Consider the following 19,005-nt stretch of genomic DNA (forward strand, 5'->3'; position numbering starts at 1 on the left):
GGTTCTTGCATTGCAAATATCAAACAGTATGTGTGTAACATTTGTTTTTTTTTTAAATAAAAAGTCTTAAAATGTAAACAACTTAGGAAAAAACATCCCATAATGTAAACAAGTTGTCATTTAATAAGAATATATCAATAACTCAAATTTGACAAAAATGTCAGATAGAACCTTAATGCTAAGGTCACGATTTGTCAAGATAAATTTTCAAGATGCTGTTATTTTAGCTAAAAGTGCAGTTTAAAGGTTTACTAGATTATTAAAAGGCAAGTTAGGGTAATTATAGGCAAGTCATTGTATATCATAATTTAACAATATCTAAGTGGTTTGTTCTGTAGACTATCGAAAACAAAAAGTTGATCAAGGGGCTAATAATATTGACCTTAAAATGGTTTTGAAAAAAACTTTTTCTAGCCAAAATAAAACAAAAACATTTCTTTTTTCAAAAGAAAAAAAAAATGTTAAAGGAAATACTGTGAAAAATTCCTTGCTCTGTTGAACATTATTTGGGAAATATTTGGAAAAACAAACACAGGACAGCTAATAATTTTGGCTTCAACTGCACATTATCCCAAATGCTTTAAAGGATGTTCACATCCAGAAAAATGTACACATCCATGTTCATATCCAGAGCAATTTTAACTAGTGAGGCAAACCATGTCCCGTGTTTTTATGCCACTAGTCAATAACTGAATCAGTTGTGTATTGTGCGGGAGTGTTGCTGTTGATGTTAATATAATTTTGATATTAATTAACATTGTAAAATTAAAGGTTTGTAAAGTCATAAAGCTCCAGATAACTCAAAACTGCAACCACTTGTCTCTCCTCCATCTTCAAAAGTTTCTGTAGTTGTCTTGACAACACAAACACTGTAGGCACCTTAATGGAAACCCCGCCTCTGCTTTCATTTGATTGAAGAATGAAAAATACGCGACTGACGTAATGTGTTTTTTTCCATCCAGAGTTGACTTTTTTTTTAACTGTGAACGCAAAGCGTGCAAAATACTCATGCCCGTTAGTAAATCATTTTAAAAAGGCGCCTCTCAATACAAAAAGCATGTTCAGTGTGATAGTCCACTTAAGGCTGGTTTACACTTCTGCGTTGAATGGGTGACCCACGGTGCCTGTGCTCTGCAACGAAACTTTCGAAACACTAGCTGGTAGTAGGTTTTTATGTCGAGTTTCTTTATGTCGAATTGGCTTTAATGTGTGATATGACTAAAATGTGTTCATGAACAACCAGGGCTTGACAATAACACCAGCCAACCCGCCAAATACAGGTAGATTTCATCTGTGGGGGGTTGAACAGACACCCTCACTAGCCACTTTGATGGGTTGAAACAAATTTTTAAATTGCCAGTGCTGCTTTGTCACTATGCTAGCATATGTGATCTTAGAATCGGGAAGCAGCACGAATTAACTTTTGGCGCGAGAGAAAAAAAAAAAAACAGGTGAATATTGAATGAAAGGATGATCAGGCACATGGTGAGACAGTCGATCCTGGCTCACTGACGTCATTGTCTTAAAAGCTCTCATGTCCCCTTTCCCTGTTTCAAGCAACTGTGCTTAAAACGCAACTGGTGCGATCATTTCTCTTTACAATAGACTGGAAGCTCATGTATGCACAGTCCTGCTACTTTTGAGAGCTCGAGATATTTTGTAAGCAGCAGCGGTTGCTGCTTTCACTTTAACAATTCTTTGATCAGATTAGTAATGTTATTAACGTTAACCGTGTGTGTGCACGATCATCGGTTTTACTATTGCACACGGAATGTTTTTCACCGGCTTTTTTTTTTTGCTTACATTTATTTTTTGTTTATGGATAATTATCATCCTTTACAATAACATTGCTTTAATTAACAAGAGATTAACTCTCCATTTATCTATAGCAGGGGTCACCAATCTCAGTCCTGGAGGGCCGGTGTCCCTGCAGGGTTTAGCTCCAACTTGCCTCAACACACCTGCCTGGGTGTTTTAAGTATACCTAGTAAGACCTTGATTAGCTTGTTCAGGTGTGTTTGCTTAGGGTTGGAGCTAAAATCTGCAGGACACTGGCCATTCAGGAACAAGTTTGATGACCACTGATCTATAGTATAGTTATCTGGGGATCTAGGACCTTTAGCCTCAACAGACTGCTGTGTATAGTTTTAGATAAATGAGAATAATTTGTACGTTTTTTTTAGAACATTTTTGCTGAATAAAAAGTAATAATTTGCTTGTTTTGACCCATTATTTAAACTTTGTAGCAAGGAAATAATAAGTTTGTTGTGGCCAGATAAAAAAAGGTAAATCCCTAGTGTTGAGCCCTGAAAAGTCAAATAAAACTAATTGCAATGCGGCCCTATGAAAACACAAAACATTTGCTCTTGCTCATTGATCAAGATTACAACTTACAAAAAAGTTAAAGGACCGAGGAGGCATGTGGACATAACACAAAAACTAAATCAAGTAATTTTAGCATGGCAAAGTCAAATTTATGCATATAAAATATATTTTCCCAACAAAAAAATTGCGGCTAGAAAAAATGGCGAGTGGCTTGTAATGGGGGTAAACTACTAACCACAGGAGCTGGTGATCAAAAAAGTTCATGTCAAGCCATGTAAACAACTATTTTCTCAATTCAAATGAGTAGTGGCTAGGACCCTGAAACAGTGTTCCATATGTTGCAACTTACCAAGCTGATACCTTTGTTTGTTGCAAATATGCATCCTCTAGAGGTAAAAATGACATACTGAGCCTTTAATCAGTGCCTTTTTTAATTTTAATTTAATTTTTATTTTATTTATGCAGCTACAACAACATATTGGACTAATTAAGCATTGTTTTTAAAAAGTCAAATATGGGGCAAGTTTCACATGCATGCAAACATCTGCTATTGACCTTCTTTACTCTTTTCTTACCGTTCAGAATTAATTCCCCGCTGTGTCCCTGCTCGTACTTTGAGATATAACTTTGAATATTTGCTTGCAGTACACAAATTCCATCTAACTTGTGTGGGTGGTAGGGCTTTCTACATTTCTACTACCACACGTCTCCAAGTTATTTCTTTACTCCAGACCTTTAAAACAGCTCTTAAAACAATTATTTACAACAACTTTACTGATTGATTGTCCTTATTTTGCTTCCTGTTTGTTTTGAAACTCATCAGTATAATGGATATAATTGTATTTCTGTCCCCTGATTGGTTGTATTACACAAATAAAAATTATTTATTGGATTTACTAAATGTTTTTAAGGTTAGTGGTTACAAACTCATTTATATAGGCTGAATTTAAACAAACAAATTAAGTTTAGTCACAAACAGTGGAACAAAAATCACAGTTTTCATGCCTTTTCAGCACAATTTTTTTTTTAAATCTTGAGTAAACCTTGAGGTTTCTTATTTCCAGAAAGTGTTTTGTGCAAGACAAGTGTTCTGACTCTGCACCTACTGTCCATTGCAAATAATGAGTTTTGATATTTGATATTTCAGAAAAAAATACAAGCAGATGAGCAAAACACATGTCATTTGTTAAGGTTGCCAGTACCAGCAGAAACACTCAGTAAAATGGCATCAGTAATTTGAAAAGGAATTATACAATTGAATAAATACTCAATTTTCTTAAGTTCTTTGATGGGTTTAACAGTTTTGTTTTGCATTTTTGTCATAATTTATGCTGTTCTAATAGCACTTTCCTTTTATACCAGGTTCTGACTACTAAGTAATGTTTGTTGCAATGATCAAGAAGGTTGGATGGATGAGTGAGAAACAGGAGCATAAACAAACATTGGATGATGAAGTGACATTGTTTGTACTGGCTGTCTTGTTGTCAGGAAAGCTCCACCAACATAGGTCCTTATTTATATAATTCCTCCATTGGATCTTTTACAGTTTGTCTACTAAAGACCCTGCTTACATCTGATATTAAGATGTTTTCCTCAGTCCAATCACAAATGGACTATGGCTAATACGGGAATAAATGAGATCTAGCCACCATGCTTTTGTTCTTGCAGGGAAACATTCAGTGCAAATTCTCATAAATGCTGAGTTGCTGTCTGCTGAGACTGATCCTTATCCTGTGCAGCACTGAGTTGGCAAGCAATTCAAGCAGCAGTCTTGAACCGATTGCTCATTGAGATTTTCTGCATTATCCTGTCCGTTTTTCATGGAACACCATTTTGTGGGGTCTTGAATGACATTGTGAAGATGTAATACTCTAAAAATCATTCTAGATTTGGAATCAGTATACTCTTGGGATGGTTGAAAGGGTAATCCCTTTGGTGTTCATCTGGACAGAAGGGGGTGGTGGGGTGGGGGGAGTAATTTTTAGATGCATTGTTCTGCAGATGATTCTGAATCAATTCACAAATGTCAAAATTAGATTGTTTTATTTTATTATTTATTGTGTTTATTAATAGCAAGTTCATGGAATGCAAAACTCAACTGTGGTGAGACAGCCTGTGACGTGTTTCCAGTCATTTGTGTTTTAAAGACTTAATGTTTGTACCTTGACATTGTTTTTAAATTATTTAATTAGCTCATAAAAAATACCCATTACTGTTTTAATATGCTCAATAAATAAATTTTTAAATTCCCGATAAGATAGCATTTTGCAAGTTAATTATATCATAAGAAACACTCAACAACAATAATGCATATTTTCCCAGTATCATGCAGTCCTAAACTAGAGCGAGTGGCTAAGTGCTCTGCTTTTGGTGTGAAGCCAGCACAAGACAAATCACAATGAGCATCATGATATTATCTATTTAAAATGTTTAAATGCAAAACTGTAGCATAATAACCCTTGTATAGATCTGGGCTAATAATTCTGACTTCAACTGTATAAGGGCAGAGTCATGTGTGTGTTCCTTGTCTGACGTAGAGAGTCTAAAGGCTGATTTATACTTCAGCATCAAGCGCACTCATATTGTTCAGCACAGTCTTTGCGTGGTCGCATTGCCCTCCTGTGGCCGACGCTGATGCATACTTCCCAAAAAAATGAAACTACATGTCGCAACGACGTGTAGCGGAAGTTCTGTGATTGGTCGGTTTGGTAGCGGTGCAGAGTGTGGGCGGTGTTGTGAGCCATGAGCTCATTGGAGCGAGTGTTTACAAGTGTCAAGTCCCATGTTTTGTGTTTACCCTTATGATTAAAGTTGTTGCATGTCCACCAGTTCCTGAATGAGAGTTTTAGCTTCTTATGGCATTCAGAAATAAAACAAATTCCCACAAAGAAACTCGACACAGAGGAACATAAAAACCTACTGAAAAAAAAAACCCAAAAACCCAGCTAGCGTTTAGGAAGTGTTATTGCAAAGCAACACAAACAGCACACAAAAGTATCAATGCACGACTACACGCAAGGCAGGCACCGTAGGTCACATGGGTATACTTTTGTTCGCTGTTTGTTATGCTCTGCAATAGCACATCTGGGGTCCGTTCTTCGTACGTGGATTACTCGGTTAGCTGGATTTGGATATTGACGATTTGACACGATCCAGGATCGTTTCGTTCTTCAAAGCTGATCCGAGAGTTGTTGTCATAGCAACAGTTCTGCTAGCTCAAACCCGATCGGAAGCAGGTTCAATTCCAATAAACAGGATTAGATCGGCTCAGTTCAAGCAAAGATAATAGAGAAAGTATATATGTACCGAATTCTCATATTTTCTTACAGTAGTAGTTATATATATTTGGGTAAATAGTTAATATTTTAAATATATATATATAAAGTTATAGTTATTAATAAAATAAATAAAGTTATATATATTAATAAAACTTATGCAATCTGCACCCCTGAAATGAAAGTACAACGACTGCCACCTGGTGGTGCAAAGAGAAAATTTATTGATATGAACTTTTTAGATCGCTTTAGTACATTTTGTGTATGATAATAGAAATGCAAAATATGTGACTTTTTAAAAAAGAAATAATACATTTATGCAGTCATGAACATGTTTTGATAGTTAATATGACGGTGATTTGATGCTTCACAAAAGTTGCAGACGCCTTTACCAATATCAAAATGCTTTTGTAAACATCCAGTTATTCCATACAGCGATTAAAAAAATGGCTACTATAATAAAGAAAATCTTTTCTAAATGTAGAACTAAGTACATTGATATGCATTGAAATACATGATGAATACTCTTGACACATGAAAATTGTAAAGCCTGCAGCTCACAACAACTGTGGAAAGTTATTGCGTGTCATATTTAACAAACTGTTTACTGCTAATTTGATGTACTTTGGCTCACATTGATAATTAAATATTAATCAGATGATGTCATTACGCTGCTGTGCCTTCAGCCAATCATGCCATTGCTGATCATGATTTCGAGGATCGATAGATCTGTCTTTCACAACACACGCAGCGATCTCAGATCAGTTCATCCAGACATTCTAATCTGATTCGCGAACTTGTTTGAAAAACCAAATTAGCGAGAGATCAGTTATCAAGATTAAAAGATCCCAGATCTGCCAAATCATCTTAGATCATTTAAGCGAGGTACGAAGAACGGACCCCTGAAACTCTACCTAGATGTAGGTTTTTGTTTCTCTGTGTTGAGTTTTTTCGTGAGTGTTTTGTTTTTTCTGAACGCTACCTTATTGTACAAGTAGCTCAAACTCACTCATCTTGAGGTAAGAACCAGCTGACGTGCAACAACATTAATCATTAGATTAAATTATATTAGATTAGATTAGATTCAACTTTATTGTCATTAAACATGTACAAGTACAATGCGACGAAATGCAGTTTAGGTCTAACCAGCAGTGCAATAGCAGCAAGTGCAGGATAAAGTTATAAGTTATAAAGTGCAGTTATAGAAAAACTATGGTGATATTTACAGATGGATATACTATCAAGATTATATACAGGTTGGATTAGCTATGAACAGATTTACAATATATGAAAATTTGTACAAGTTGCTATTAATAATCAGTAGTGTGCAGATAAATAAACATGATTGCAAGTGTATATGTACAGTGGGTGTGTACATAAGGTCAACACAAAACAAAACTTTCCATCTGGAGCTCCTTCACAGGACTCGACACTTGTAAAGACTCGCTTCAATGGGTTTTGTGTGGCTCTTAGTCCCACCCACACTCCTCAGTGATACTAAGCCGAACAATTACAGAACTTGCACTATGCGTCGTTGCGTTGTGTAGTTAAATTTTTTGAGAGATGTGCATCAGCGTCGGCGAGAGCTATACCACCACGCAAAGGCTGGGCCAGAGAATACGTGTGCACTTGGCGCATAAGTATAAATCAGCCAAATTCAAAATGTTACCTGTGGTGAAAACAATAATAAATATTTAGATATTTTCGGAGGAGCGATGGTGCCTATTTCGGCTCTAGGAATGTGAGCAAGACATAGAGGACACTTAGAGGAAATGAGGTGGTCTGCAGTAATGATATCACATGTCTTCTTTCAGCAGGAATTGATTCGTATTGATGAAGTTACTGAGTTAATCAATAGTGCTGCCCTTGCTTTTCAACTTCTAATTAGCGTAGCTCTGAGGCTTAAGTTTAACATAAAGATCTTTACTGATGTCTAATGCCTCTCCTTCTCTTTCTCAGGCCTGGGAAAAACGAAGCGTAAAACTAGCACACGGGAAGCCTCTCCAACACCCAGCACAGATGAGTACTCATCTAATGGAGGAGGAGCCGAACGAATATATGACCTGAACACTCCGGCCATAGTCAAGTTTGCCTATAATGCAGAACGAGAGGACGAGCTCAGTCTGGTCAAGGGGTCCCGGGTGATGGTGATGGAAAAATGCAGTGACGGCTGGTGGAGGGGCAGCTATAGTGGTCAGATGGGCTGGTTCCCCTCCAACTACGTCCAGGAGGAGGAGATGGAGGACACGTCGGCTGACCTTCCAGCTGTCTTCTCCTCACAGCCGGGCCTCAGTAATGGCCAGAGCTCCAGAGTGCTTCACAGTGTTCAGACGCTTTACCCTTTCAGCTCCGTCACGGAGGAGGAGCTGAACTTTGAGAAGGGCGAGATAATGGAGGTACTGGAGAAACCAGAGAACGACCCAGAGTGGTGGAGGTGTAAGAACTGCCGTGGGCAGGTGGGTCTGGTGCCAAAGAACTATGTGGTTGTGCTCAACGATGGTCCATTATCGACAGCCTCAGGCTCACATTCCCAGCAGAACAGCCACACGGGACCATCCCACACAGGGCTGTTCGCCGGAAAAGACTGGTACTATGGGAGCGTGACACGACACCAGGCTGAGTGTGCGCTGAATGAGAGAGGGGTGGAGGGAGACTTCCTCGTGCGGGACAGCGAGTCCTCTGTGAGTCCACAGTTGTTGTTTTTTTGGTCTACTCAAAATACAGATACTAGATTACAGTTTTAAACACAATAACTACCAGACTGTAACTACTAGAGTTAACATAGCAGTCGTTCTGACCATTCTCTTATAAGACGCCATATTTACATTCAAAAAATCTATTGATTTATTAAAATTAAAGGGGAAATGAAGCACTCAGTTAAGTTTACATTATTTTGTACATAGGGTTCCACTATAATGAAAATATATTTAACAAACTTGATTAATGTAACCATTGTGAAGAAAACGTGATGTTTTACTTTAGTTTTTAGACCGCCATGTTGGAATCTGTCGCTTGGTTACGTTCCCTCAGCTGAACAGATACAGTAGAAGTAAAGGACTGAACACGAAGACTGTAAGGCCTTATTTAACCCAATGTGTGAAGTTGTGGATGTGGCGCTGGTGCAAATACAAGCATCAGATGTGTGTTTAAAATAAAAATTTATATATTTATTCTATTTTTCTTTTTTCTCCTTTTAATTATCAGTCATTTGACACACTTTGGTCCACTCTGTATTACGCTGCCTGACTGCCATGGTAGTAATAGACTGAACACAGAGACTGAACAGCCTAATTTAACCCAATGCATGAAGTTGTGGATGTGCATTATGGAGCTGGTGCAAATACAACAAATGCAAGTATTTAAGTTGTGTATTGTTCTTTTGTTAATACAAACAATTTACATTCAGATTAATGCTACACATAAAATCATAGGGTGCTTTCACACGTGCCTTATTTAGTTCGGTTGATTCGTTTTAGAGTTCGTTTTCTCTCTTGGTGCGGGTTGTTTGGGCTGGCGTGAATGTAGCAATCGTACTTGAGTGCACAGCAAAAGCAAACTAAAAAAGCATATCGAGACCTCCTAGAAGAGGTGGTCTCAATATGCTTTCAAAACTAACCTTGGAGTGGTTTGTTTGTGGTGAGAATATGATCCAAACTAAAACAGACCCAACTACAAAAAGTTAGGTGCCTTTTTGGACTAATCCAGCTGCCATAGGCCGATGCGCTGTGCATTATGGAATGTGGAGGAAAAATATTTGTTGACAGCGCTTTACCAACAGACAGAGGGGGAAAAACACTCCCTGATGGATCATTGGTAATATTTAAGGAAGATGACTATGTCGCAGTTTAGCTAAATTAATTCACGCCTCCTGAAGTTACCTGCAATGTGCCATCACCATTTGCAATGCCTTAAAACATTGTTTTCCAGCTGCAGCCTTGCTTCATTTTCAAGATGTATAGTCTGTATAAAGTGATGTGTACAAACTATATCCTATAAGCAGGGATATAATCAGCCAGCGCAGTCGTATCTCCATAGCGACATTTTGTGTCTGTTTGTTTACTTAGGGGAGTTCCATTGGAATTTCCCGCACGTGAATTCTGACCGAAAACAGTTTAGGAAATTTGTTCAAAAACCATCTGGCCACTGTGTGATGTGGACATTTTCAGATGACTGCATTTTGGCTCTTTTCAACTGATTTGGACCAAAGCAAAGTGTAAAAACGACCTAAAGACGGCGGAAAATGCAACAATGTATCATTTGTTGCCCTTGGTCCAGACCAAATGAAGCGATGTCTAGAAATATTACCTTTTAAGTCGATCAATTCAATCTCTCAACATGTATGAAGCAAGTAAACCTGCCATGTGAAAAACCGCAACTACATTAGTTTGATTTGAACACAAAAAGAAGTGAGCAGCTGTAGTAGTGAAAAGTAAAAAGAATCCTCCCCATTACATCAGCACCAGACCTTTTTTGAAACCCATACAGGCAGTCAAGCAGCATAATACAGAGAGTGGTCCAAAGCGCATTAAATGATCATTAATTAAAGGAAAAAAAGAAAGAAAAGAAAAACAGAATAAGTATTTATTTTATATTAAACACACATCGGATGCTTGTATTGCTTGTATTCACATCCACAACTTCACGCATTGGGTTAAATTAGGCTTTAAAGTCTCCGTGTTCAGTCCATTGCTTCCACTGTATCTTCAGCCGAGGAAGCGGAACCAACCCTGTGACATCAGACACAGCGATATTCCAAGATGGCGGCGCCTTAGGTCTAAAATCTATAGTAAAACATGCCATTTTATGCTAATGGTAACATTAATCGAGTTTGCTTTATATATTTTCATTAAAGTGGAATCCTATGTACAAAATAGTTTAAGCTTGGGTGCTTCATTTCCTCTTTAAGCTTTGAACATCTGTTGTCATATATACCTAAATCATCACTCTAAAAATATGATATTTTTAGTAATAAAACCTATAAATGTATAGTTAAGCTACTAGACCACCCATGAATTTTCGCACCTCACTTTCATTTTCACTTTCACAAGCAAGGGAAAGAGCTTTTATATAGGTGCTGAATATGCTGTTTTGACAGACATATCTGAAGTAAAGTTATGTTTTTGCAAAAAGAAAATAATTGTAGGAAGTTGCTAGGCAACAGAGGCATGCATATTTAATCACAGGGAAAAGTAGCAGACACTGAAATGCATGTGGTCTTATTAACTGCTATGGTAGTTAAAGGTAGAAATACTTATATCTCTTTTGTGTGTTCGTGATTCTGATAAAATAACAATGTTAGAAAGAAATGAAGAGTTCAGATGCAAAAGCTGCTAAACACCAATTCTGCCAAAAATGAGATAATGGCATTGAGTGAATGTCTTAAGCACATAATACACCATCAACAACTAGATTTGCTTTAAGTCATTTAAATCACAGCATCAGCGCATTCAGCAATAGCAGTTTGTATGCAAAAGCCGCTAAATGCCACCTGGCTTTGACCGCAAAAGCCTCTATATCCCGAGAACCAATCAGAAGCGCAAATCAAATCATATATTTTTAATGTAGCAGCACGCTAATACGCTGGCTATTATGAGGAGATATATTCCGCTTTTGATTTTGATTTTAAAGGACAGAGTTTGATGAACTGGATTGATGGCAAATGAAAACACCCCTTACCTCAAAACTTTATACGAAAAATAAAACACATTGTGCAGTCGGAAGTGTAGCATGCATCCAGTACGTGTTTTTTTGCAGCGATGCCACTTTGAATGAGTCCAATTTACTATACAATAAATGGCAACTCCATCCGAGTTAAGATACTGTTCTTTTATCCGACGTGGATGCTACCAAGACCTTAAGTATGGTGAGAATGAATAAATGACAGTTTCTAAACTGTCTGACTTTCTCTTTCATCCTTTTTAGACAGCAACAGTCTCAAGACATTTAAAGTTCTGAAAAGGAACCAAAAACTTCAAAACATTCCATGTGGCTTAGTTCAACTGTAAACATATGAATCTCCAAGAAGACGTTTGTTTGCCCCAAAAACTGTATAAATTACTTTTTTTAACAATGTTTTCTGTATCAGATCAGGGTGCACGTTTACTATGGGCAATATGACGTTTTTTACTCTAATGGCAATACGTCACATTGCCCATAATAAACACACACCCTGATGCGGGAGAGGAGGTATGAGCAATCAGAGGCATAATCACGTTTTTTTTTTTTTTTTTGGCCAAGTTTCAAATTAGCCCCTCACTTCATAATTTTAGGAGCCATGATAGAGTTTCAACTTTTGCGAGTGTTCAGTGCCATCATAACTTAATTTTGAACAACAAAATTCAAAATTAGACCATTCATTTGTGAGCAATGTCACATCCCTGACACAATATTCATGCCCCCAGTTTGCCTTGCTACGAATAAATTTTGAAGACAAAATCAACTGGTTTGTATTGATTCATTCATATTGTTATACAAACCTCTTAATTGTTAAGCATTTTTAATTTTACATTTAATATGAAGCTTTTAGCTTAAATTTTTGTACATAAATATATGAAGATAACATGCAGAATGTGCTTGTAGTGTATATATATATATATATATATATATATATATATATATATATATATATATTGCTTGTGGAGTGCATACATTTGTTTGAGTAACTTTGGCTCTTTCAGCTTATCATTTTAAATCAGATATTGTTTGATTTAGTGGAGTTTAAAATATGTTTAATTTAAAGTTTAGTTAGAGTTTAAATTATGCCTTACTGACAAAAAAAAAAAAACAGCTCAAACCAGCTGGTTTAACCTAGACAACCAGCCTGGTTTTAGAGCAGTTTTAGCCATTTCCAGGCTGGTTTCCAGCAATTTGCAGCCTGGACTTAGTTGGTCAGGCTGGGAGATGACCAGCTAAAACCAGCTATGTTCACCTTAAACCAAGCTGGTTAAGCTGGTTTTAGCTCATCATTTTTCACCCTGACCATCTAATACCAATCTGGAAATGGCTAAAACCGCTCTAAAACCAGGCTGGTTGACTAGCTAAAACCAGCCAACCAGCCTAGGCATTTTTTTTTTCCAGCAGGGGTATACTTTATATAGAAATTGCTCATGTTCAGCAGCAGTAAAATGTTAATAACACTTGAGAAGTGATTCATGTTTACCAGGTTTCGTTGCATGTGATTTTTGTTCTCTTTTTCATGTGCACATACAATCATAAACTCAGGATTAAAGCTGGGGTTCAAAAGTTGACTTTCAGTGTTGTTTTGGAACCAACAACTTATATGTATTATAGGATTGGTTTGATTTTGTAAATTCAAAACCAATCCTGTAACTACATTAATGGTGCGTAATGTTAAATGCTTGTGGTCATTCACATACTGCAGGTGTTTCTAAACTTGCTTCAACACACCTACACGGATGTTTCTAGAAAGCCTAGTAAAAGCTTGATTATATGGCCCAGGTGCGTCTGATTGGGGTTGGAACTTAACTTTGCAGGACACTGGCCCTTTAGGACCGATTGTGGACACCCTTGACATATCTTTTTTTCTTTTTTGCAATAACAACAGGCCATTACAACAAATAGAAATACGAAACTAATAAAAGTATAGTACAAGCAATACAAATATTACTTTTTGCAACAAGAAAAAATTAACAATTTAATACAGGTAAAGCAAAAGAAAGACAAAGAAAAAGAAAAAGAAACAAAAAATAAAATAAAATAAAATAAATGTGGGCACATGACAAAAAAAAAAATAATGCAGAATATTAAATAAAGCACATGTTTTATACGTTTTAATAGCTTTCTTGTTGTAAAAGTTTGTGATGGTTTTTAAATAAAGTTCCAGTTCTTGTTTAAAAAACAAAGGTTTACATTGAGTATATTTGCATTTGTGTATAAAAACTTTTCAATAAATAAAATGAGGTTTATGCAAAAATTTGAATTAAGGAATTTTTGTTTCTTCAATATAAAACCCCAAAACAACATGTCTATAGCTTAAAGAAGAATCATCACAAGCCATTTGGACAAATAGAAAATTCACATCAGACCTTAACGATTTAACAAAGGGACATTTCCAAAACAAATGAGCAACAGATTCAGAAGAAGTCTCACACAAAGAGCAAGAGACGTCAATGTCATTTTTGAATTTTTGTAAAAATTGTTTGACTGGATAAAATCTGTGAATAATTTTAAAAGATATTTCTTTAGTTTTATTTGATAAAAAAAATCACATACGACCATATAATCAAAAAGGTTGTTCCAATAAGATATAGAAGAAGGATTTGAGATGACTAAAAAAGGTCTAAAAAAAAAAAAAACTGATTTTATGATTGGATTTTTTTGTGGAAAAACAATTGGATCCAACAACAGTAGAATCTGGACTAGGGGAGCAAACAGAAATCAATGAATTATTATTATTTCTAAAATGCATACAAATTTCAGAGGAGACCCCTGACATACATACCTTATAAGAAGCACTTCAAATGCTGCCTGTAACGTTTGTAGAAATCTAGGACTAATGGCGCCATCTGTAGGCTTTACTAAACATCAATTCTGTTTCTCTTTGTTTTATTTTCCAGCCGAGTGATTTCTCAGTGTCTCTGAAAGCAGTCGGGAAGAACAAACACTTCAAGGTGCAGTTATCCAACGAAGTTTACTGTATCGGTCAGCGGCGCTTCAACAGTATGGATGAACTCTTAGAGCACTACAAGAAAGCTCCCATCTTTACCAGCGAACATGGCGAGAAGCTTTACCTTATCAAACCCCTCCAGTGACCTTCCACACACAAATGAGCCTTACAACCAGACCTCACCCGAGCCAAGAGATCTGCAACTCCTACTAAACGCTCATTTATTACCAGCAAACGGGACTTAACACCAACTTAAAGGATTTTACAGAGTAATAATGAGGCGAACTGTCATTTTGGGCCGTGTTTTATGGAGCTGTTCAATTTGGAGTGGTTTACCAAAAATGATTGTCGCCTTTTCCAAGAGATACTTGAGGCACTCGGGCATTGCCTTGACCGACAGTAACTATTCTGCTTATTGACTTTGAGATACAAGGAAAACAGGTGAAAATATAGAGCGTTTGGGCAGCACAATATTCAAGATTGTCAAACGAAAACAGTCAAAAGTGGAAGTACAAGAAACTGTATGTACATAGGAGTTGCCAAAGAGCGAGTTGGTGACAGGTACTCGTCGCCCCCTGCTGGATGAACTGAGAAATGTCAACAGGAGGGTCTTTATGTGATGAATGTTTTTGTAGACGCTTAACCAAATGTGCCACCTTCACATTCAAGCACTGCTCATCTGGTATATATGTAATTTATATATAGAAGAACTATATCCACCTCATTCAGATTCACACATCTGTATCGACGTTAAAATGTTTGGTATAGAGTTATTACAGCAAAACACTGTTTGAATTTCGAAACGCTGCAGTTTAAAAAATGGATGGTTGGGTCTGTTTAATAATGAGTCGGCTCATTGAATAGTTTCTGAGCTTTTATAAAAGTATGGTACGCCTGAATGTTACTGAGCATTGTTATTTAAAATCATGTTTATTTAAGCAGAGAATTAAAAGCTGCTGAGAAGAAATGTGTAGTCAGCTCCACCTCCATGATAACTGTGCAAAACGTTGAAATACTTTTGTTTAATTAAAGATTTTGCAAGAGTAATACGTGTCTGCTTGTTTTTTTATAGTTAAGTAACTATATTTTTAAAGAACTCGTATCCTTCTGGATTATGTGTATAAAGAGCACCTATTTTTCCTCTTTTTTTACAAGATGCAAGGTAAGACTTTGGTGTCTCAGATTAGGGTTGGGCCATATCAACCTATTTGTCAGTGTGCAACGTCTAATGTGAAACATTTTGATGGATGATGGCATCTTTGTTGTAGGTGGCAGTGAATTAATTATTTACGAATATTTATATAATTCATAATGAGTTGATTGTTTGTAGGCTACTGTTTTAACTACCTGACCCACATGGTCTTTGTTTTATCCATAACCAAATCATAAATACTTTAAAAAAGATAAGTTACACACAAATTACCACCTGTCAATCACTTTTTGCGCGTGACTCTGGCATGAATAGGCAGAGTGATCTGTGTGGTTATACTGGCGCTGACAAACTTGGTTGGCAAAAAAGGGTGCACAACCAACAGGAACCAACCAACATTATCTGAGGTTTTTGCTAAAATTACTAAGTACAATCGTGAAAGCAAAAGATTGAAGCAGTGAACTGACACTGTGACATTTTACCTAATAGATTCAAAAGACTGAAGAGTTGATAGAGACAAGATTAATTAAATATCACCTTTAACGACTATAGTGAGAGGCGATCCAGTGGTACATCCCTGACAAACTGTCCGACGTGCACTGCTCTCTGGGGTTTTGTGCTCTAAGCACCTGTTGACTGCCTGAAGCTCAGACGTGAAACGCCAGTGTGTGCATAGATCGTTTTCCTTCTACAATGCCATTTTAAAACTTAGACATATTAGTGTAAACTGGGCTTAAGCATGTATTTTTCGCGAGTGGGTTGCTGCTGTGATGGGGGCGGGGCAGAGGATCGCGATGCCGGCCCAGCATTGTCTGTTGAGCCAAACCTACTCCAGAATGTGCCTGTAAAGTTTCAGCCCAAAATACCTATCAGATTAGCTATTACCTAATGTAGAATCTACCCGTTTTTGTTTTTGTAGGAAAAACAGCGCCTCAGTACCGTCCTCGTCAGGGGGGTTGGGTAAAGGGTTAAATCCAAATAAGCTGCTTCTCCCCGCCCACCGTTTCCACGTGCGTGTCCTCTTCTCTTTTGTTACATCAGATGAACAGCAGTCAGTAGCTATGTTTTCATCCAAGGATGCAAGATGCAAAGATTACATACTTTATATATATAACTACATCACATCATCATAAGATGTGCGAATAAAGCTGCGTTTCCATCCAGTGACTTAAAGAGAACAAAGTTGTCACTTCCTGATTAACTGGCGCCAAATATCAAAATTAAAAATGGAATTTATTGAGGTAGCAGAAGCTGCATGAATCTTTTCCTTATTTAATAAACGACTTGGACCTCAGAAGACTATGCCGACATACAGTGAACATGTTGTGGTAGTTCTGGAGGTCATTAATAATAATACCACTAATACTGAAACGCTTAAGGAATAACCAAAACAACTATTCAGATGTTTTACAGTGCTCAGCCTGCTGGTTTGTCCATTTACACACATTTTTATCATCATATGATCTCTTATAACATAACATGACTTTTTTTAATGCTAATTTTTTATGCACATTTTCAAAATTGATGCGCATCTTGCCATTTTTTTATGCACATATCCAAAATGTGCACAAAAATTGGTGCATGGAAAGATGGTTAGTAAAAGAAACAAACACGGATGAATCTGAAATGAGGTCATTAGTCAAGTAAGATTATTTGATGTATTTGTGGTGGAGATTATTCAAGCCTTTCTGAAATGATGAGTCTCACACATGCCGTTTGCAGTACACACATACAGTTGAAGTCATAATTATTAGCCCCTCTTTGATTTTAAATTTTTTTCCCCCTATTAAATATTTCCCAAACGAAGTTTAACAGAGCAAGGAAATTTTCACAGTATGTCTGATAATATTTTTTTTCTTCTGGAGAAAGTCTTATTTCTCTTATTTCGGCTAGAATAAAAGCAGTTTTTATTAAAAAAAAAAAAAATGTTAACGTCAAAATTATTAGCCCCCTTTAAACTGTATATTTTTCTGACTGTCTACAGAACAAACCATCGTTATACAATGACTTGCCAAATTACCTTAAAGCTGTCACTTTAAGCTGTATAGAAGTGTCTTGAAAAACATCTAGTAAAATATTATGTACTGTCATCACAGCAAAGATAAAATAAATTAGTTATCAGAAATGAGTTATTAAAACTGTTATGTTTGGAAATGTGTTGAAAAAATCTTCTTTACTTTAAACAGAAGTTGGGGGAAAAATAAAATGGGAGGCTTATAATTCAGGGAGTCAATAATTCTGCCCATTTACTGACACCATGTGGCCAAGGTCATTATAGCAGTTAAGCAGTTCATATTTTTCAAAATACAACTGGCAGAGCTTACTGCTACTAGATTGGATGACAAATGCCTAATATTATGGACAGCAGGATTTAAATTTGAGAAATCCTCCAGAAGCAAAAAAGGAAATTGACCTGACGTATAATGTTTACTGCAATGGAAGCAGGATCCCAAAAATATTGCAAATTAATATAACTGTTTCCTGCTTTATATTTTGAAATATAAGTTATTCCAATGATTGTAATGCTAAATATTTAAAGGGCACCAATGATGAAAATCATCTTTTGTAAGCTGTTTGGACAGAACTGTGTGTAGGTATAGTGTCTTCTGTCATATTGGGGCGATGTACAGACAATAAGTCTCTTTTTTTTATTTTTCTGACATCAAAATAGTATCCAAATCCCTCCCATATTGAGGCCCAATGCAATGTGATGCAGGAGTGCGGTCTCCCCACCCACCGAATTGATTGACAACATATTACAACTTCATACTAACGCATTTAATCATCCACAAGACAGGATTTGTGCAAAGCAAATCTGGATTAAAAGATCTGTTCAGCTCTCTGTGATCATCAATCATCATCAAATGTGACCAAGAATTACTTTTACCAGTTTAAAACGTTTTTAAGAAATTATAGGGATTTACTTCAGCTTTATCACCACAGGCGCAAGTCAGTGCAATTATTAAAGATGACACTTCAACCCCAGTTAGTGGATGTTAAATCAGGTTTATTTTGTACATTAACATAACGGATGTATCCTGTCACAAACATTAAACAAATTTGCTCCCTTCATGTCTGTCACTGTGCTGTTTATCTGACGCAGCTGGACTGATTTTGAGCTGAAACTTTACAGACACATTCTGGAGACACAAAAGACATCTCCTAAATCTTGTGGATGGTATACAGTTTACCGCGAAGACCAGTCTGTCAGGCGAAGAAGAGCCGGAAAGCCATTAAATATGAGCCATTAAATAATGTTTAATTATATTTAATAAAAATAATGAGAAACAGGATGATGAGAAAAGAATAATCGTTGATCCATGGTGACACGGATTGGAAGGTATAAATCTGAATCCTTCAGTCCCCCCTTTTGACCCATTCGGATCCTTCAGTTGAAAAAGGGATAAAATAAATACTCTTTAACATTGCCCATTTTGTGACTAATGTTACAAGTTTTTCTTTTCATAGATCATTCTAATATACTGATTTAGTGCTGCCTAGTATTTATAGAAAGAAACAAATCCAGGATTTTGTTGATGAATGCAGACTTAATAAGCGTGATAACATCATGTTTAATGTTGAAACCAAGATAAACTATAGCTCATAATATTATCGTACATCTCCCACAG

General features: G+C 36.5%; 1 protein-coding gene across 3 annotated transcripts in view; it reads left to right on the forward strand.

The window, feature by feature from the left end:
* nck2b (NCK adaptor protein 2b) overlaps positions 1 to 15,273 on the forward strand; it is a 98,629-nt gene extending 83,356 nt beyond the window's left edge. For 2 of the 3 annotated variants that reach the window (NM_001003492.2, XM_073952824.1), the window contains exons 3-4: positions 7,560 to 8,281; positions 14,177 to 15,273. In NM_001003492.2, coding sequence (NP_001003492.2) covers positions 7,560 to 8,281; positions 14,177 to 14,371 — 917 coding nt within the window. In that variant the 3' untranslated portion in view covers positions 14,372 to 15,273. Of the gene's footprint in view, positions 1 to 7,559; positions 8,720 to 8,931; positions 10,148 to 14,176 lie in introns of those variants that run through there. The other variant, XR_012407313.1, reaches the window with a different exon arrangement.
* Positions 15,274 to 19,005: the final 3,732 nt, after the last annotated feature.

The sequence above is a fragment of the Danio rerio genome, chromosome 6 (assembly GCF_049306965.1).
Source record: "Danio rerio strain Tuebingen ecotype United States chromosome 6, GRCz12tu, whole genome shotgun sequence".
NCBI lineage: Eukaryota > Metazoa > Chordata > Actinopteri > Cypriniformes > Danionidae > Danio > Danio rerio.